Source organism: Suricata suricatta, chromosome 4 (genome assembly GCF_006229205.1).
Source record: "Suricata suricatta isolate VVHF042 chromosome 4, meerkat_22Aug2017_6uvM2_HiC, whole genome shotgun sequence".
NCBI classification, from domain to species: domain Eukaryota; kingdom Metazoa; phylum Chordata; class Mammalia; order Carnivora; family Herpestidae; genus Suricata; species Suricata suricatta.
In genome coordinates this window covers 128,671,294-128,691,924 of record NC_043703.1, presented here as the reverse complement: position 1 = coordinate 128,691,924, position 20,631 = coordinate 128,671,294, and the positions used below count along the sequence as shown (strand labels likewise).

The 20,631-nt window shown below is 44.1% G+C and overlaps 1 protein-coding gene and 1 long non-coding RNA gene across 2 annotated transcripts; both read left to right on the top strand.

Moving 5' to 3' along the window:
- The first annotated feature begins 516 nt into the window (after positions 1–516).
- On the top strand, positions 517–4,739 carry LOC115290079. Its single transcript, XR_003907942.1, has 3 exons — positions 517–604; positions 1,625–1,710; positions 4,634–4,739. It is a non-coding gene; the product is annotated as an uncharacterized LOC115290079 (long non-coding RNA).
- Positions 4,740–4,793: 54 nt separating this feature from the next.
- Positions 4,794–10,798, top strand: IL36B (interleukin 36 beta). The gene is made up of 5 exons (XM_029937785.1): positions 4,794–5,029; positions 5,953–6,040; positions 6,588–6,695; positions 9,228–9,367; positions 10,177–10,798. Exons 2-5 carry the CDS (start codon positions 6,025–6,027, stop codon positions 10,411–10,413), a joined length of 501 nt encoding a protein of 166 aa, XP_029793645.1. The 5' UTR covers positions 4,794–5,029; positions 5,953–6,024; the 3' UTR covers positions 10,414–10,798.
- Positions 10,799–20,631: the final 9,833 nt, after the last annotated feature.

The window sequence follows — 20,631 nt, the reverse complement described above, 5'->3', positions numbered from 1 at the left end:
TGGCTATTGTCAGCTAGCACAGTGGTTTTATTTGCTTGGGCATCCGGTGACTCTTCTGTGGTTGATGCTTTCTGGTGGACATTAACAAAAAACACAAACATCTTCGCATTTTGTGCCCCTTCCCATATGTCCATCCACATATCTTTACTCCATATCTCATTATCTTTTAGTCTTCTGATCAGTGAGCCAGGCATTGACCATTACCCAAGAGTCTATATGTATTGTCCTTCTGGAACATTGTATTGTTTTGTTTTTTGGGACATTTTGTATTTTGTTTTGTTGTCTACTTGTGTGTTCTTGCAATTTACACTGAGTTTCTTTAAGAGGATTATTCAGAGTTCTTTGTCAGTTCATTTTTCTCCATTTCTTTAGGGTCAGTCATTGGAACTATATTAACTTTCTTTGGTGATGTCACGTTTCCTTGATTCTTTGTGATCCTTGTGACCTTTCTTGGTGACTGTGCATTTAAGGAAGTAGGCACTTCTTTCAATCTTTGCAGGCTGGCTTTGTAAGGGAAAGCCCTTACCAGTCAGCCTGTTCAAAGATTTTGGGTGAGCTTATGCTGAAGTCCTTAGACAGGCAGGTCTGGTGCCTGGATCAGCAGGTGGGCCCTGGTGCTTGAGTCCGTAGGGGCTGGTCTGGTGTCTGGGTTCACTGGGACAGGCCCAGTGCCTGTCTGTGGTGGTGGGTCTGGGACATGGGTCTGTGTGGATAGGCCTGGTGTCTGGGTCCACAGGGGCTGGCCTGGTGCTGGGGTGGCCCTGGAGCCTGGATTCACGGGAGCTGGCCTGGAAGCTGAGACTACAGAGGCCAATCTAGCTGTTGGGCCACCCCGAGCGTGGGGCCATCAGAGTCAGCCTGGAGCTACAGGGGCCATGAGGACCACTCTGGTGGTTGGATCCACGGAGGCTGGCCTGGAGGGTGGGGCCATGGGAAGTGTCTGGAGATTGGAACTCTAGGGACCAGCCTGGTGCCGGCGTGGGCTGGGAGCCTGCATCCATGGAAGCCACTGTGGTGCCTAGGTTTATGGGAGGGGAGCCTGTCTAAAGCCCGAGGCAGTGAGGGCCAGCCTGGTGCTAGGGCATACTAGTGGCCTGGATCCACAGGAGACTGCCTGAACCTTGGCCAATGGTAGCAGCGTGGCACTGGGACAGGCCAGGACCCTCCTTCCATGGGATCTTGTTTGGGATCAAGGTCTATGAAGGCTGGCCTAAATGCTGGTAGCCTGGGTCCGCGAGAGTGAGCCTGATGCTAGGCGGGGCCAGGAGTCTAGATTTGCAGGAGGTTTCCTGTAGCCTGGGTTTGTGGGGGGGTCCTCCCAGTGCTGGAGTGGACTGGTAGCCTAGGTTTGTTGGAGACCACTAGAAGTCTGGGGCCACGGGAACTGGCCTGATGCCAAAGTAGACCAAGAGCCTCAGGCCACAGAAGTCAGTCTGGTGCTGGTGTGAGCTGGTGGTAGAGTCTACTGGGAAGTCAGTTCCTTATTTCACTCTTCTCCCTATGAGCTGGATATCTCTCTCCATGCTGGACTACCCTGGCTTGGGGGAGGGGTGATAGTAATATGAAATTACATTTCCTACTCTTTTTTCAATGCATTTTTTTCTTATTTCTGTGCTCCACCCAGGTGCTGTCATCCCTCACTTGGAATTCTTAGCTCTTGTGAAGATATTCTTATGAATGGATAATTGTTCAGATTGATGTGTCTGGGAGGTAAAGAGTGCTAGAAATTCTCAATACCATCAGCTTGCTGATGTTACTCTCTAATTCTCTTTTCTGGTGTGTGTTGTCTGTTGCCAAGTACAAAATTTGGTTTATTTAATTTTATTTGTTGTGTTAGTATAGTTCTAAAGATGCCATTTAATGCTTCCAAATATGCCACTTTTCATAGTTTGCTGTTCTAGAAAAACATCCACGTTTGTCATTTGCTTCTTAAATATGGTTAGGATAGTTATTTTAAGCTCTGTGTGTAGTAGTTACAAAATCAGATGTCTGTGTATATTTCTACTATATTGCTTTGTCTAGTTTTTTGGTTCTCATTCTTGTGATCTTGTTTACTTGTATGCCTGGTAACCTTCAACTATTTGTAGCTTGTTGCCTTTGTGAAGTTATATAAGTGGCTCTGCCCTCCTTTAGACGGGTGTTCTCTTTTTGTTCTGGTGGAAAATATTTGGTCTACATTAAACCAAATACAGTTTGACAGTTCCTAGCTCAAACTGTGAGCACTCAACGTGAAAATACTCAGGAGGGCCTGTCCATGGCCACAGCCTTCCAGGAATTGCTTCTTTTCTTTATATCTTTCCCTCATTCCCTTTGTTCAGTGTCAAGACAGTCTACTTCATGGGCTCCAGAGACTGGGAAAAAGTGAGGGTGAGTCTAGATCTGCTAGATTTGCTTGTCTCCTCCATAGTCCTGGGCAGCCCTTGAGTCCTGAACTAACTCACTCACTCACTCACTAACTCTCTCTCTCTCTCTTGTGCTGCTATGACTAGAGTATGGGATGGGTATGTGCTTTAGCAGCAAAGAACATATAGTGGCTTCAATGCTCCTTTATTTTAGATCCTGTTTCTATATGTCTGGGATAAAGCGTGAGATTCTGCATTTCTGACAAGCTGCCAGATGATGACAATAATGCTGGTCCACAGGTCACACTTTGGACTTCAAGGATATATAGAACAAGGACTGTTCCACCAAAAACTTGGCAATATGTGAACAATAGTCAAATTGAATGATGGGAATTGTGCTATAGAAGTTGGGAGGGATTTATGGAACTGAGGTGACCATGGCCTGAGTAGGGAAGGATAGATTTGGATGGACAAAGGAATGAAATCTTAATTCAGATCCAGTTCTGGCTACTTGAAGAGAGAAGGAAGGCTGTATTTCTAGATTTTATTCGTATGAAGTTCTTTTCTTACAGGGAGAGAAATTTCCTTCACATATTTGACCCAGTGGCCCTTCTCAGGATCACCCATCATCTTGGTGGTAAAGGATGCACCTCCATTCTAGGGAGACATAAGTTGAGGTCTTGGGTTTTCTGGTATCATCAAAGCCCCCATCACCTCAACTAATGGCACTGTGGACTCAGTGACTTCATGGGGCTCCGTGGAGCTCCATGTATTTATAGGATGAAATCATGAATCTGAAAAGACCCACATCTTATTAGCTGTGGTCCTGAATGAGTTTGCATTAGTATATGCCGCATGTATATCAATGTGTCCTGAATGTTTGCTTCTTTGTACTTATGGCAGGACATTTGAGATCCTCTCCTCAAGACATCCAAGTGGGTCCAGTCCTATATAAGGAATATGGGGGTGATGTCATAGGCTCTGGACTTCCTTCTTAGAGTATGGAAATCAACCTGGGGAAACTCCTCTTCATAGCCACAGATTAATTTTGAGTCCTAGTTTTGACTCAGAGATACCTACTGCACATTTAAGTGTGGGTGCTTCATGATTTCATACCCCTGAGGGAATGGCTATGGAGCTACTCAGGACAAGATCATAACGACCTTTATATCTACTGTACAATGAGAATCCCTGGGACGAGTATATAGTGTGAACTTGAGAATGTCTTTGTGTGGTTAGGCTGATAAGGTAGCACAAATGTCAAGAGCTAGGATGATTTACTGGTAGTCAAAGCAAAAAAGGCTGGTAGAGACAAGGCTGATCTGGGGTCTAGTGACAGACATAGGAGACTCAAAAGATCAGTTGCTATAGGAAGGTGTCATGTACTGGGGACTTTTAATACTCTTCTTTAACCAACACAATAATCCAGTGAGGAACAATGCATTTCATGTAACAGTCATCTTAGGATCAGAGATGTGAAAGGATTCTGCCAAGGACACAAGTCCAAAAGTTGCAAAGCCTAATTGTAAACACATATCTTTTGAATGCAAGTCTCTGGCTCTTGAACACTAAACTACTCTCTTAGCTTGTGTTCCCCCTGAGAAACCCTAGCATTGTTCCAGAAGCTGAGAAGGCTAACATTTTTACCCATCAGTCCCTTCCCCCTTTGATTGAGGTTGCTGTTGAAATGAACACACCTTGAGGTGTGAAGCAGACAGGTGCTGGAAACTGCTGCAGTGACAGTGAATTCAGTTGGGCTGAAGGGATTGGGGTAGGGTATCATCAACATTGTCTAAGCTTTCCTTTGGGGAAGACCTAATGTGTGTTTGCTGCTTAGAACACTGGAGCATCTGAGAGGCAGACTCCTTTCCCTACTAATCTGGGTCAGTGACCTAGAGTCCATGATGGGCAGGGTGCCCAGGAACTGGCCTTGCCCAGGTGAGGCTCCCTTGCGTGGAGAGGCAGCATGCATACAGGCTCTGAAAACCTGGAGAAGCTTACGTTGGGGTGTTTTTACCTGGTCTGAGATTGGTAGAGAATATAGTGACTGTGAACCCGGAGTAGTTGCAAGCTACACAGGTCTTAGGGGACCCATTCCTTCCTTAGTCCACCTTGAACCTGCTGGGGGCTTCCACTCCTAGCAATAACATTCTAGTGTGTCATTATGTGGCAAAAGAATCCAGTCATCAGCCCTGGGGCAGTCTCATAATGTTTCTTTCCTCAAACTCGGTGTTGATGACTATATTTCCTGGTTGTTGCTCTTAAGAGTTTAGCATGCCTTACTTTTTCAGGGTGAATGGAAAAGTCACAGTCATACTTGGTTAACATTTGCATAAAGACTCACTGAATCGCTGGCACCAGGAACCAGAAAATATTGAGTGTCAGGAAGTCCCAACCCAGGTGAGGTAGAACCTCCTTCCTCCCTGTGTGCATAAAAAGCTTGGAACTTGTTGGACTCACTCAGAGCATCTAAGTCTGGAGGGAGCCAAAGTGCTTAATAACAGATTACTGGTATAGTCTGAAGCCACGAAATCTGCTCACCTTTGATCTTCTCTTGCTTCAGGATCTCTGGTATCTCTTGCCTTTTCAACAAAGAAACTGAGGATCCTAGACAGCTTTCCAGAGCCCTTGGATGCAGATAAAACCTTAACTTTGGATCCAGGGACAAAAGCATCTCTTGGACAAAGGTAATTTCAGCTCAGAAGCCATGTGTCTAAACTTTCCTTTGGGAAGGACCTAATGGGTGTCTGCTAGCTCAGAGCACTGGAGCATTGGAGTTAGGCTCCCTCCCCACTAATCTAGTGCAGGGATCTAGAGTCCATGATGGGCTTCATTTGCTGCTGTCCTAGGGGAGCCTTGAGGGATCTTGGTGGAAGGCACAGGACACTGGAGGAGCTAGGGCTACTTCCAAGAGTACAGGTGATGATTTGCTTACTTCCTGTCCATGGATAACTATGAATTGGGAACTGAGGATCCTGAGGCAGGGAGGGATGTGAACAACTGGCTCTCACTGTGGGGAGCTTATGGCCTTCTTAGGGAACTGTCTTGGTGCCCTAACCAGAAGCCCAAGGACAGATGATTCCTGACAGTCAAAACACCCAATGGACTTGTGATGTCCTTGTGCAAGATCCTTAGAGATGCCTGTTTGGATGAAGAATGGGGGATGATGGGGATGAGAGAGGTAGATTTGCTGACAGTTATTTAGTAGTGTTCAGGCCTGAAGGCAGGATAAGTGGCGACTCACTAGATATGGGAGGCTAGAATGGAGGTAGATGCACATGCTCCTCTCCTTTTCTTCCTTTAAATCCAGAGCCCTGTTGCACTGAACAGTGCCTGGGTGGTGCTCCGGAACCTCCTAACAATCACAGTTGTGATGGATGGAGGGCATTCCAAGGCCATCATAGTCTGGAGAACCAGGACTACCAGTCATGACAGAGACGGGAGTTTCCATCTGGGGTTTTTTGGCCTTGGGAAACCCCTCCCTTAGTCTCAGATGTGCCTCTGGGACAGGAGTTTGGGCGCAGCTTTCTTAGAATTTTTACACAAAATTCCTGGGTTGGGAAGGGGAGAGAAATGGATGATATGTTTTTCTTCTTCCCTTTTCCACAAGACCTGCTGCTGACAACCTCCTCCCCATCATCTGATTTACCCTGTCCTCTTCACGGGAAGCTCTGAAGCCAACATGTGCACCCCCCAAAGTGAGTGCTGAATCACGAACCAGCTTGATAATATCTCCATCCTGCCAAAGACAATGCAGTACAAGGGCCCCTATCATTTACTTAGCTACAGATACATCTGCTCTTGCAAATACACTCAGATCATAAAACTTGCATTTGAAAATCTCAGAGCATTTAGATCTTTTCTTATTATGTATATTTGGAATTATTTATTTTGATAATGAGCATAAAGGAAAAAACAAGAAACTGATGACCAACTTAAATGTTTTTGGTTGTGTTACTACCCAGAGATGATCAAGTAGTAAAGACAAGTCACTGATATCCCTAGGAAAAAGACGAACCTTGAAAATCTCTTGGGGAGTATAAATGCAGGTAGATCTTTACAGATGCGTTGATCAACAAACCAGCTCCTGGCTTATTTCCCCTCCCTTTCTCCTTAGAGCCTCTCTTCCTCAGAGGAGTAAGCCTACCCCTAAGGATCTAGGAGCCGTTATTACCAGGATGCAGGGAGAGTCCTGAAATTTATAATAACCTCCTATGTGTTCTGTGCTTTTCTGTCTTCTGGCAGAGGTAGACTATTCCAGAATCTTTGGTGTTCATGATTCTCTACAGAGGGTGTGGGTCCTGAATGGACATTCTTTAATAGCAACTCCATTTCACAGAACCGTCAGTCCTGGTGAGTGACAATCAAAGCCACTATTTCTTCTTAATGGGACACAGTTCCACTGGGGATGGGGCTGAACTTGCATGAGGCTGGCCTTCAATCTGTCCTACTTCTGGGACCAATGTTCACAGGAAGGGCAAGCAAGGACAAGATGGTTCCCTTTCACAGAGGAAACCCTGCACCTGGAAATGATGATATGAGGGTTGATAGCTCTTCCTACCAGGAGAAAATGTCTTCAGATATGAATGAATTATCCACTCAAGCAGCAGTTGGTCTTCTCATTGGAGTTTTTCTCCTTTAAATTTCAACCATTGCTACTTATGCCCTCAGAATCAAATTCGATCATCTTTCCACTACATGTTCTCCTCATTCGGTGTTCTCTCTTCTAATATAAGGGGATATTCCTTCCTTCCGTCAAAAGCCAGTCTATCTCACCTCTTTCCCTCTTGCTAGGACTTCAGCGTTTGATTTATTTCTTCTCTTCCCCACATATTCCAACTTTGTCTATCTGCTGGATCCTTTCCATCACTGATACACATGTTCTAATATAATATTTCTAAGTTTAATACTAAACAGACTTCTTTTGATTCCCACATTCCATCCTTACTACCGCTCATTCTTCCCATATGCCAAACCCCATACAGTTCTATGTACCAGTCAGCCAAACTTCATGGAAGAGCTGACTACATAACTTGTCTCCACTTCACCTTCTGTTCATGTTTGCATCAAGCAACATGACTTCTAAACTGTTCTCTCAAGTTCCTCTTCCCAAGGTCACCAGATATACTCTTCTGTCCTCCCATTGTTTGGTTCCTCAGCTGCAGTCAGCATACTTAATAACATTCTTTCTTGAACAGCCTCTGTCTTCTCCTTCTGTAGGAACATTCCCAGTGGTTCACCGGCTTCTCTTGGGCACTCTCCTTTCTGAATTAGCTTTCTCTACAGAATCTCCAAATACTGGGGATCCTCAGATCTCAGTCTGCAGTCATTATGCAACCCCACCTAAGGGATTGGGAGCTGGTCTCTTGGATTGATGGATCACCTCTATCACTCTGGCGGTCATGCTTCCAACCAAAAGTCCCTTCTGAGCAATTTACCTATGTCCTCTTGTCCTCTCAGACATCTCTAACTTCATCTATCCCAAGGAGAACTATGGATCTGACCTCTCAAAACTGTGGATCAGCCCAGTCTTCCCTATCTTCATTAGTGGCATTACCACCACCTGTTTCCTCCAGTCAGAAATGCCTTGATTCAATCTCTGTCCAATCCAACACCAAAGAATGACGAGTCTATGTGCAAAATATGACTTATAATATAATATCATATCTCATCTGGACCACTGCCATTGCCTCCTCACTACCCTCCTTCCCACCTCATTTGTGTAGCCTCTCATCCGCTCTCTACCAAGTAGTAAGAGTGACCTTCTGAACTATGTTAATTGAACAGAGTCTTTCCTATGTATTTGTGTCTTAAGGGTGGGAGGTGTGGACTGGTTGGGAGATCTCAGGGACTAGTCTTCTTTCAGAGCCATGTAGGGACCTTTACCCATCCTTTCTCCATAACACTCTCCCTCTAGACCCACTCCACCACCCTATTCCCATGTCTTCATATACATTTTTTTTTCTTAACTTTAAGGTCTTGGTTTGAACTTTACCTCTACAGAGAGGTCTTTCTTGACTCTGATATGTAAATTTTGTCTCCTACTGTCTCAAACTTTGGTCCCTTCCCTCAAAGCAGACCTTGCAATATATTGTGTTTCTGGTCATTTCACTACTTACATCTTTTGGTCTCATTTTCCATAGGGGGAATGACAATGCCTGAGCAGACACTCATTAAAGAGTGTTGACTGGAGAATTCTCAGCCCCCTGCCCAGAAGGACAGATGTGGAATTCCCAGGTTCCTGGGCTAACTTAGTTGGGAATTAAATCTGGCCGATAGTGACAGGAAACCCACATAATTGGGACTTAAGTAAGAAGTTTCCTTTAAAAAAGTTTATTTCTTTCTCATGAAAAAGAAGCCTGACAGGCAGGCTGAGGTTGGTATGGTGGCTTCCCCAATGCTCCCATCATCCAAGGATTCTAGCTTTCTGCTTTCCAAAGCTCAAGTTCTCCTCAACCATCTTCCGAGTATTTGAGGCAGACAGTAAGAAGACACAAAGTATAAGAAAGGAGCTTCTCCTGCTGAGTCAACTCCTCTGAAAGAACATTCTTAGAAATCTCACACAATACTTCCATGTTTATTTAATGGGCTACAACTTCAGCATGTGATCAAACTTAGCTGCATATGTGGTGGGGAATTTAATTTTTATTTTTGGGTTGCAGTATATCCTGGTAACATCAGGGGTTCTGATATTAAGGAAATGAAAGAAATGGGCTTCAGATAATGATGACAGGTCTCCGCTGCATGGTGACTAGGAGGGGCTTTCCAGGGGAGTCTGGCTGCTCAGCATTCCCCTCACTGGGAGGAGTGATGTCAGGTCAGAAAGACTGCCTTTTCTACTCCTTGGAGCCTCATACCTGTTTCCATTTTTCCTTGTGTTTCCAGTCAGTCTTGATTTAATGACATGTACAGACAAAGAATTCCATAATACAGGAAAAGGCAATCCAGTTTACTTGGGAATCAAGAACAAGGGTCTTTGTCTTTTCTGTGGAGAAATTCAGGGCAAGCCTACCTTAGAGCTTAAGGTGAGTGGTTTTTCAGCTAATGAGAGAAGCACGGTGAGACATACTTTTTATTTTGTTTAACATATCACTGAATAAAAATAACATTTTTTCAATCCTGGGTTGTTCAGGGTAAGGAAGGAAACGTGACTCAGCTGTCCCCCTGCAAGTCAATAAATGCTGCTTTTCGCATGGGTGTAACACTCATGTTAACGTGAAAACATTCTCCAAAAGCCGGAGGATACAGACCCAAGAATGTTTCAGAAAGGCCAAGGAATGGTGGTTTCTCCATCTTCAGTTTTAACTGCCTCCCAGAAATCCTCTAGGATGCTGGGCTGCTCCCACTTAAACAAAGGCCTCCGTGTGGCAGAGGAGACGAGGTGGGGGGGATTGTTAGTTTGGATTCTGTGGATTATATGCCAATGGTTCCTGTCCTGAAGGTAGTATGCGTGGTTATGAGGCAGATCTTTCTGGTTATGATGAAAGCTTTGAGATGTAAACTCACTTGGAGGCTGGGAATCATGTGAGACACCAACACCTGTGCATGGGTCCCCACCGAGAGCACCCACAAAAGACACTTAAACCTCTCTCTGTTCTCAGGGAAGACAGTACTGTCTCAGAGAATCAGAAGCACCTTGTATCATGGGATCCTGGGGTGGAGCCAAGCTATTAGGAGCCAGTGGATTGCCTCTTCTGACCTTGTGTCCTTTCATCTGTTTGTGTCCCTGGCCCTTGGCCCTCCTTTTGGGGAAAACAGTCACTCTCAAGGGCTATGTTAGTTTAGACCCCTTCTTTCAGTAATCCTCTCTAATAAAGCTTTTTCCTGATTCTAGGAGAAAAATATCATGGATGTACACAATGAGAAGAAAGCACAGAAGCCTTTTCTCTTTTTCCATAATAAAGAGGGCTCCACCTCCACTTTTCAGTCCGTCTCCTACCCTGACTGGTTCATAGCCACTTCCAAAATAACAGATCAGCCTGTCATTCTCGCCAATGAGAGGGGCAAAAGTTACATCACCAACTTCTATCTAGAGCCTCAGAACTTAATCCAGCCTGGGCCGGATAACTGATTCCAGGAAAGAGGATCAAGCAATCAGAGAATCTTCCATTTGGAAACATAGTAGGTCATCTTCATAGACCAACATGCATTGGTGCCCATCCATAGCCCACCTCATTCTCATCACCCAAAACCACCTCTTCCTCTAGACAGACATTTGTGCTCCACGTTTCCTCATCTGAACATCATCCCAGTATGAAATCTGAATCATTTTTTTATTCTTTCCTGATCTTGTCCCACTATCCACTTAGCTGCCAAGTCCAGTTAAGTCAATATCCCAAATGCTTCCTGTACACATCTCTCTCTTCCTTTTCCTTCTGACAACCCGTGGCCTAGAGATGTGAGTTCCAAACATTTTTTTCATACAATCCTATCAATAAAAGAGTATTATTTGTTAATTCTCTGTGTTTATTATAAATATTATGATATGTATCCCCAAAGATGAATCTAAAGTTTCTATTAAATAATCTTTACATCCCATGTGGGGCTTGAAGTCATGACCCTGCAATCAAGAGTCACATGCTCTTCTAACTGAGCCACCCAGGCTCCCCACCAACGATGAATCTAAGGATAAATGTGAAATACAAATGGACGGGAAACTGTGAGCTGGACATTTATGATGTAGCCACTTTTCTGTGCGTATGTATGCATGTTTCAACTAAAAGTTCTCTTTTAAAAAGAAAAAAAGATAAAGGTGACATAAGTTTAAATGTCTTGATCATTGTAATGAATTCATAGTATCATTAGTTAATAATTTGACATGTAATACATACTTTGATTAAGTTATTTACCATAGTGAATTTAAACCAACCAGTACTTGAAAGAATCACTTATAAGGGTGTCTAGGTGGCTCAGTTAGTTAAGCATCTGACGCTTGGTTTCAGTCATGATCTCACAGTTCGTGAGTTCGAGCCCCATGTTGGGCTATGCGCTGGCAGTGCAGAACCTGCTTGGGATTCTGTCTTCCTCTCTCTCTGCGCCTCCTGCACTCACTTTCTCTCTCTCTTTCTCTCTCTCAAAAACAAACAAACAAGCAAACAAAAACAACAACAAAAAAAACCCACTACCCATGGGTCTGAGCTAATCTTTGAATCCCCTCTTATATCCTGGTGCCTCTTACCCCAGTCATTGCTGTGGAACCAGCTATGAGAAGGTATAAATAATCTGATAGCACATCACTGCAGCTGCACCAAGCATCTGTCTCTCTCTGCTCAGAGGTTCCCAGGACACCAGGGGGAAAGATTTGTAGGAGCCCGCTTGGCACTCACACATGCACACACTTGGAAGTAAGAAGGAGCAGCCCCACGAGGAACCCTTGACCATTGGGGGTTGGGGTGGGAGTGGATGGGAACATGCTACTCGGGTTGATCATTCAAGTGTACAATTCTGAGATGCATTCTACCTACACAGTACCTCAGAAGGTCCCAGTATGATTGAGTCATACTCACGGATGGCAGTGCTGAGCTCAAAAACATAGCCTTGCTGTGGCTTACCTCATTTCCCTGCTTCGGTTTCTCCAGGCCCCAATCCTGGCCCCTGGGATCACTTCTCATCATCTGAATGCACACCCTGTCTGAGGTTCTGCTTTCTGGTGTAAATTCAGAGTAAGACAGACTCAGTCAAAGCAGGCTTCTTCTGTCTACCAGCTACTCCCAAGACATTGGATTTCTTCCCTCCATGCCTCTGCACATGCTTTTGCAAACATCTCAAACACTTTCATCACTGTGTATCTTCTGCCCGTTCCATCTTCCTGCATCTGTCTAAAGTGTTCAGAAACTGCTCCTCATCCTTCCAGTGAAATAGTACAACATCTTATCTTCTTTGAGGTCTATAGCACTTTACCTGATCACGTGACATTTCTTTTGTTAGACTCATGCTGGAGTTTTTTTCTCCTTGTCTTGGTCTCTTTTCTCTGTTTGCAACCAAATTCTAGGTACATGAGAAGGCAGAGATTGTATCTTTGATAACCCTCTCCTTAGGTGCCTAATCTTGCATCCTAGGTAACAGTTGCTCAAAAAATATTGTTGAAACAAATGAATTCTCATTGCATGTTCTAGCATCTTCCACTGGTACTCAAGTGTGTCAGAGTGGAGTTTATTTGATCATGGCACAGAAAGTCCTAATTGCAAGAAGGGTGCAAGGAACATCAAAGCCCCTCAGAGAAGGTGAGGAAGGAAAGCACAGAAAGGCTGCCTCCTCCCTGTATGCCAGTCTGACCTTGGAGGAATTTAATGATGTTAGGGTATCCTCTCAGGTGGGGTTGAATATAGAATCAAAGCACAACCCAGAGCTTTCCAGAGAGCCTCCAGCCAATGCCCACTGACTGCCGCCTCTTCTTGGATTCTGTTCAAACCCTCACCAGCGTACATTCATGCACTCAGAAACCATTTAGGAACACTGGAAAAGGACACCAGGGGAATCCAGTGTTTCAGTGTTTTTCTCTGACAAGGTTAGGACGCAGCTCCAGATGACCCCAGGGATGACTGTTGGAGACTTGTGGCAGCAATGAAATGGACACGTAGTGAGCAAGCTTTTTGGGGAGGGCTATGAAGAATGTGAATTCTGTAAATACCTGAATGTGTAGGAAGAATAGTAGACAGTGATGAAAAAAAAATGTAGCCCTAGGCTGTGCTTATAAATATTAGCTTCTCAGAAATCCGAAGAGCCCTGGATATGAGCAGGGGGTAGATGGCCAGCCCACTCTACAACACACTCCTGTTCCCTCTGATAGAGGTGAGGAAGTCGTGGTGGTGAAGGAGGACGAGGAGGAGGAGGAGAAACCATAGAAGGAGCCAAGAGGTATTCTCCGATATTTTACAGGTTTTAGTCTATTTGAACTACTGAAAAAAATTCCATAGACTGGAAGCCTTAATAAGAGAAAGCATGCTGTCTCGCAGCTCTGGAGACTGGAAGTCTGATATAAGGGTGCCGGCATGGGCAGGTGAGGGCCCTCGGCGGGTTGCAGACTTCTCATTGTGTCCTCACATGGTAGAAGGGGAAAGGGAGGTCTCCTAAGCCTCTCCTAAATAACTACTGGTCTCATTCACGAGGGCGCTGCCCTCAGGATCTTAATCACCTCCCAAAGGCCCCACCCCCTAATCTGATCACACTGGGCATTAGGATTACACCATAGGAATTTTGAAGGAATCAGACATGCTTATTTCCACACCCCATCTTCTCCTTCTCAGTTACTCAAGACAGAAACCTAGGAGCCATCCTTGATTCCTTTTTTCCTTGGATCCCTACCTCTAATTCATGAAGTCTGTCTCCAAAGAAGTCTACTTTCAAAAGACATCTCAATCCACCCATCTCTCTTCAACTTCTCTGCGACTCATCACTCTATACCAGGTAGCAATCATAGCTCGCTAGTGCTGTAAATCAGACTCCTGACTTGTGAGTTCTGTCTACTCCCTCTGCCCATTCAATCTGGTCTCCACAAGCTGGACAGGGTTACCTCCATAAATGGAGATCTAAACTATGCTGTTTCAATGTTACCCCTTCAATGCTCCCATTTGCACTTAGAAGGCAATGCAAATATCTACCATATGTTCAGGTTTGCCCGGATGGCCTGACCCCCATCTCCAACTCCTCTTCCAGGTAATTCTTTCTTTCCATCTCTATTCTCAGTCATGTCACTCTTTCAGTTCCTTGAACGTGCCAAATTCTTTACAGCCTCAGGACATTTGCATATGATGTGCTCGTGCACATCCCTATACCTGTGTTGTTTTACTCTCATTCTCTGCCTTTCTGGCTCCAAGTCACTTCTTTATATGTCACGTTCTCAAAGAAGCCTTCCTTGACCACCATGTCTGAAGTAAGCCCCTTTTCTGCCTCCTGAATTACCTATCTCTTGTTTTTGACTGTTTCCTTCACACAATTTGTGATGACTTTATCTGTATTTATCTCTACTTTCCTCCTTACATACATTACAGTCCTTGATTACAGGGAAATAGTGTTTGTCTTGTTTACCACTATATCCCCAGTTCCTAGCACCATGTCTGTGTTTAATGAATATATGTTGAATGAATACATTGCTAATAAGTTAATCAGTGAATGAGTGTTTGAAGAACTGACTTCCGTCCCAGGCAGCCTGCCCTCCTTTGTGAGATTGGCCTCATTTAGAATAAAACCTACCTTCCTGTTCTAAGCCACAACATCATGGAGAAAGGAGCTCCATGTCCACAGAGTCCTTCAGCTTTGTGAAGACTACTTTTGTTGCCTTTTTCAACCTCTCTTTCTCCTCTGATATAATCCACCAAAGAGAGAGAACTGTTCTTCCTCACCCCTGATGTCTCCTGCCATCACACACCTGCCCTTCTGCTCTCCCTCCCTCCCTCTACCCAAGGGGGGCAAGACCATATGTCCCAGTGGACACCTACTGTCCTGGTGTACCTGCCAGTACCACCTCCTTTCCCTTTCAACAGTGTCATATTATATGATAAATTATGTGGTCACTTATTAGAAAAAGGGATAATGTGGCTCAGTTGCTATTCACCTACTTTCCACTGGGAACCAGTATATAATGACAGAAACATTTTGTAGGACTATCCTGAGTCAGAAGACTGGACTATGTTCTATCAGAACATGGGAGCTCCCTGGCGTCAGGGTCAATACTTCCTAGGGCTGAGTGAAGGAATTCTGGTGAGGAGCACCAGAGAATCCCTCTGTTAGGAATCCAGAAGAAAGAGGCACTTTCTCCAAGGCTGAGACTCTGGCTTATAGTTTTTCCCAATAACCTCTTCCAAGTTCCCAGTGCCTGGAGAGTGTGGGTTTTTCTAGAGATCTGTGAAGACAGAAGACTCTTCTAGCATTCCCTATGTCAGCAGATTTCGAAGGGATGGTGGAGTAATATTCTTCAGAAGCAGTTGGTGGACATTCCGATCCCAGCTCAGAACTTTGAGATATGTAGGAGGTAGAAGATAATCCCAGAGGTCCTCAAGACTCATGTAAAGACAACAGGGTTGGCATAAGGCTTGGAACCATGAGATTTTCTCTAAGAGAGCAATGGGTCAAGTGATGAGATGCTCAATCTCAAAAAGAGTTTGAACCTGGGAGCTACTTAAGTCCCTCAGAGGGTGCTTAACAGTGGGCAGAGGCAGGGTGACACCAATAGTCCTATCCTCCCTGACAGCTACACACACCCCACCTACTGAAATCTGATGAAACCAGACCCAAGAGTGTGGGGACACCTTCCCTGCAGACCTGAAGCCAGTGCCCTAAGAGGCTCTCTGCCTTTCCTTTTTTTGCTCTTGGCTTGCACCATTTTGGCCCTAGGCCTGGTAAAAAGGTTCTAAGGCCAAAACATCATCTCCTTTTCTCCCTACTATTCTGAGAAAAATGACAAGGAAGTTAGGACACCTTGACTTGGATATTGTTAGGGACCCTGATATCAGGTGGGAACGTGGAGTGAATGTTACAAAGTCTAAAGAAGTGACTGCTTTAAAGGAAAAGAAAAGAGTGAAATATTTTGACATTTATACGTAGATGATCAGATGGCCCCTGATAAGTGGGTTGAAAAGGAAACAGACCAAGGAGAAGAAAGACCCAGCAGTCACAGGATGGGGAAAGGGGCATGGGGATTCCTGTGAAGACATAGCGAATACCTTTCCTGAATAGATCTGAAGATTGGGCTAAGAGAAGGAAGATGGTGTGGGGCAGGATTCTGTTGTTTATAGTTATGCATTTTAAAAGTTCTGTCTTTTTAAAAATATTTATTTATTTATTTTGAGAGAGAGAGAGAGAGAGAGAGAGAGAGAGAGAGAGAGAGAGAGAGAAAATCCCAAGCAGGCTCTGTGCCCAAAGTGGGGCTCAATCCCACAACTGTGAGATCATGACCTGAGCCAAAATCAAGAGTCAGATGCTTAACCAATTGAGCCCCCCAGGCACCCTTCCATGTGGCTTTTAAAAATAAGGCGTATATGGGGCTCCCAGGTGGTTCAGTCGGTTAAGTGTCCAACTTTGGCTCAGGTCATAATCTCACAGTTCGAGTTCAGCTCCACGTTGCGCTCTGTGCTGACAGCTCAGAGCCTGGAGCCTGCTTTGGATTCTGTGTCTCCTTCTCTCTCTGCCCCTCCCCCACTTATGTTCTGTCTCTTTCTATCTCTCAAAAATAAATAAATGTAAAAAATTTTAAATAATAATAATGTGTATGATAAAAATGAAAATAAATTAAAATAGTATGATTCTGTGCCTTTGGTTTACTCATCTGGAAATGTCTTTCTTTTCTCACTGGATATGGGAACTGAGTCCCTTTTAAGGAGATAAATATAGGAAATCCAGGAGGTTTATCTAAATCACAAAAACAGCATCTTTCCTATTTTCTCTAGAGAGGAAAACCAAACCTCTGGTAAATATATTTGAGCACATCAAGCTCATTTTTCACACTCATTTTCACCCAGATGTTGGAGTTTCTGCCTCAATCTCTGTCTTTCTTGGTGACAAAGTCAATGATGAATGAGAACTTCCACCCTGACTCTTCTGTGGGTGCCCAAATAGCTCAATTCCTGGATAGGTCATTTCCCTTGAGCCATGGAATGAGTAAGCGCTTGATCCTGTCCAGAGCGCCTCATCCTGATTTCTCAAAGCCAGGAACCCAGAGATGTCCCTCTCCTGCTTTAGAGCAAGGTGGATGCTGTGGGAGGCCCAGCCTTGGTGATTCAGTCGACCAGAGGAGGCTATGTCTGGGCAAGACAAGATCTAGGGCTGTACTGCCCTGCCTGCATTCCATCTGTAGGCAATTTGCCCTTCCCTGCATTTCTGTAGTCTGGAGAACATAACTGAATCATAGTAAGCATAGCAAAATAATTGCTAAGACTAAACCTGAATCTATAGAGTGGGAGGAGCTCTGGCTCTAGATTCCTTCTTCTGAGTTTTAGGTATAGTAATACATGCTTGAGAAACAAGTGACATCTCTCTGTGTCCCTCTCCCTGATAAGAATGGGTGTCTGTATGCATCTATGGCTGCAGATAGAGGCTGTGTTTCCACCATGTCTAGGTTCTTTCTATCATGAGCTTTCATGGATATTTCTGCATCAAGAACACTTTGCTGTTTCTGAGTTCCTTTGAGACTCATTTATGGATTCTCTCAATAGACTAGAAAGTGCAACTGTATGCTGTTTTGGGAGACCCTGCTCCTTAAAAGACTCAGCTGGTCCATAATTTCTGTTTTGTACATTTTTTGAATCGTTACATGAATAATGGGATTCTTCTACATCCTTTTAGTTGTCTTTTTATTTTATCTAGTTTTAAACACACTCAAGTACCCTTTAGGCAATTGGACTTTGTAACTGCCAGATATGATGGAAAGGCAAATTCTCATCAAAATCGAGTACTAAATTTTATTTGCTGATTTGACTCTTTAATTGACTCAGATCAATTAAAGGAGTGTGTGTTTGGTACTACCAAATTTGCATGGATAATTTTGTGTTTCTTAGTCCAATTTAACTTATGCATCATAATTAGGGTAGTTCTGCAATGAGAGAATTTCCTTGGGCATTTCCCTCTTTGAGAGAATGAATAACAGGAGTTTCAGTGAGCCTTTGATGCTGACATTTGAAATTTTGTGGCATTGTGCCTCCTCAGGTTAAATGACAGCTTGATAGGCACCTTTGTCCCTCCCCTCCACTACAAAGCCCTAAGTTGGACAGAGATATCCCCAGAGGACAGATTGTATTGATAACTTGGGCCAGGAAACAGCTTGGGATCTAAGCTTTGCACTTCCCAAACAGGAAAGATGTTTTTTTCTTCTTGCTAGAAGATGGTGGAAAGGAGGCTTCAGAGAACAAAGTATCTAGACCAGATCCATAATTCCAGCTCCAATGGACTTCTTCTGACTGGGCTCAAGAATCTGCCCAAGAGAGTGAAAGATATGAGAACTAAATTGGCTAATGGTATAGTTTTTATTTTATTTTGTTTAAATCCAAGTTAGTTAACAGATAGTATAATAATAGTTTCAGGACTAGAACCCAGTGATTTATCAATTACATACAATACCCAGGGCTCATCCCAACAAGTGCCCTCCGTAATGCCCATCCCTCATTTAGCCCATCCCCTCCTCCCTTCCAACAACCCTGTTTGTTCTCTGTATTTAAGAGTCTCTTATGGTTTGCCTCCCTCCCCTTTTTTCTAGCTTATTTTTCCTTCCTTTCCCCTATGTTCATCTGTTTTGTTTCTTAAATTCCATATATGAGTGAAATCATGTGATACTTGTCTTTCTCTGACTTTTTATGCTTAGCATAATACACTATAGTTCCATCCACATTGTTGCAAATGGCAAGATTTGATTGCTGAGTAATAGTCCAGTGTGTGTGTGTGTACCACATCTTCTTTATTCGGCTAGTGATGTACTTTTATCCCAAATGCTATTTATCTCTGAGCCATCTTTGTTGGTCCTCTGTGCAGAACAAGTTAGTATCATTCCTTCATTTTCTTTTCTTCAACCACTCTTAGCTTCTGACCAAAAAACAAACTCTGCCCCGTCCCATCTGGGACCAGCAACAGATGAGAGGGAAGAAGCCCAGAAGTAGGGGACCAGAAGGTTAGCTGCCCAGGAATGCCCTTCCCTGAGGCCAGACCTGGAGGGTGGGATGTAGCTGGATGACTTTGACATTTTCCACTTGGGAATTTTGAGTCCCATTGTTATAAACTTTAATTTTTCCTAATTAGTATATACATATTATTAGAGTTGAGTTTTTATTATTAAAACAAAAAGCCAAGCCCTACCAAGGGGAATGTTCTCAGTTGGGTGGTCTTGAGACCTGATAGGAGTGGCCTGGTCACAGACTCTTGCTTGAACAAAGACTCAAGAGGTGATGATACTTTGTGTGAATAAAGTAAATATTGACACTTGCAAAAAAACCCAAAACAGAAACAAAATTATGGTCATTCTCTATCAGACCCTGTCCTGTGGTACTTCTATTTCTTTGCAGATAGAGGGACTTTCTTCCTGGGAAATCAAATGGTTCTGGACATGCCCATTTGTTTTCAGGAAATCTCTGCTCCATGTTTCTTCTCTAGAAAGTCCAATTCCTATAGGAAAGAAAGCAAATTTCATGATGGGAAATATCAAACCCGGCTGTGACCTCTGATTGCATCACTATGATAGTTCATACAGAGTGAGATGTATGATAGTGGGTGACATCCTTGAGTCTCAGTCCAGTCTGGCTGCACACTGAGGAGGCTGACTAATGTTGGAGAAGATACAGGATAGTGAGGACTAAGGCTCAGATGAGAGACTGTGGGATTGGTCATTTTCGGAAGTCATTGATCCCAGAATCCAGGGAGAAGCGATAAGCTTCATGACTTCAAGGATCATTGGGAGAAGAAGGAGACAAAGAGACAGAAATGAAGACAAAAGATTGAGCTGCAGGTGGATTCAGGAATAGGCAGGGAGAGCCCATCCTCTTCTCTTGACTGCTCAATCTCCATCTATGTCTGTGTTTCAGGTGAAGAACTCAGCAAGGAGACTGACTCAGTGGGAAACTTCCCATTGCAGACCAGACAAACCATGTTCTCTTGGGATTTACTCTGCTTATCACCAGACTGAAGGCAAGTAGTCATGGGTCTAAAGGCTGAGGGTGGTCTCCGACTCCTGCATCTGGCCTCTTGTCTCTGAGTTGGATATCAACTAGTGAAGATTGGACCCTGGATGCCAAACTCACTCCAGAGATCTTGGTGTCCAAGGAGGTAGTCAGTGCGTGCTTTGTAGGATGAGGCAGGCACCAACGTTGAGGTCTGCTCTTTCTTGACCCTTAATCATTACAAACCAAATGACAGACAGTCCCACTGTGCCCTCATCACAAAGCTCGGTGAACACTAAAGAAGGAAAAATCAGATATCCCAAAAGGTGGGTCACCATCCTAACCCTGTGGCCACCCTCACTCTGGCACATTTCTCCAGCTAAAAACACTGATTTTCTTTGTATATATTTATTTTTTTATTAAAATTTTTTTAATGTTTTATTTTTGAGAGAGAAAGAGAGAGACAGCATGAGCAGGGGAAGGTCAGAGAGAGAGAGAGAGACACAGAATCTGAAGACAGGCTTCAGGCTCTGAGTTAGCTGTCAGCACAGAGCCTGATGCAGGGCTCAAACCCACGAACTGTGAGATCATGACCTGAGCCGAAATCAGATGCTTAACCAACTGAGCCACCCAGGTGCCCCATGATTATCTTTGTATTTAGTTGGGCCAACAAAGATAGTTAAAGTAGCTAGAGTAACTATGAAATTAACTTC

Excerpts from the sequence above, each read along its gene's own strand:
- IL36B (XM_029937785.1), top strand. Across the intron at positions 6,696-9,227 it reads TCACAGAACCGTCAGTCCTG|TCAGTCTTGATTTAATGACA; the intron begins GTGAGTGACAAT and ends TTGTGTTTCCAG. Across the intron at positions 9,368-10,176 it reads AGCCTACCTTAGAGCTTAAG|GAGAAAAATATCATGGATGT; the intron begins GTGAGTGGTTTT and ends TCCTGATTCTAG.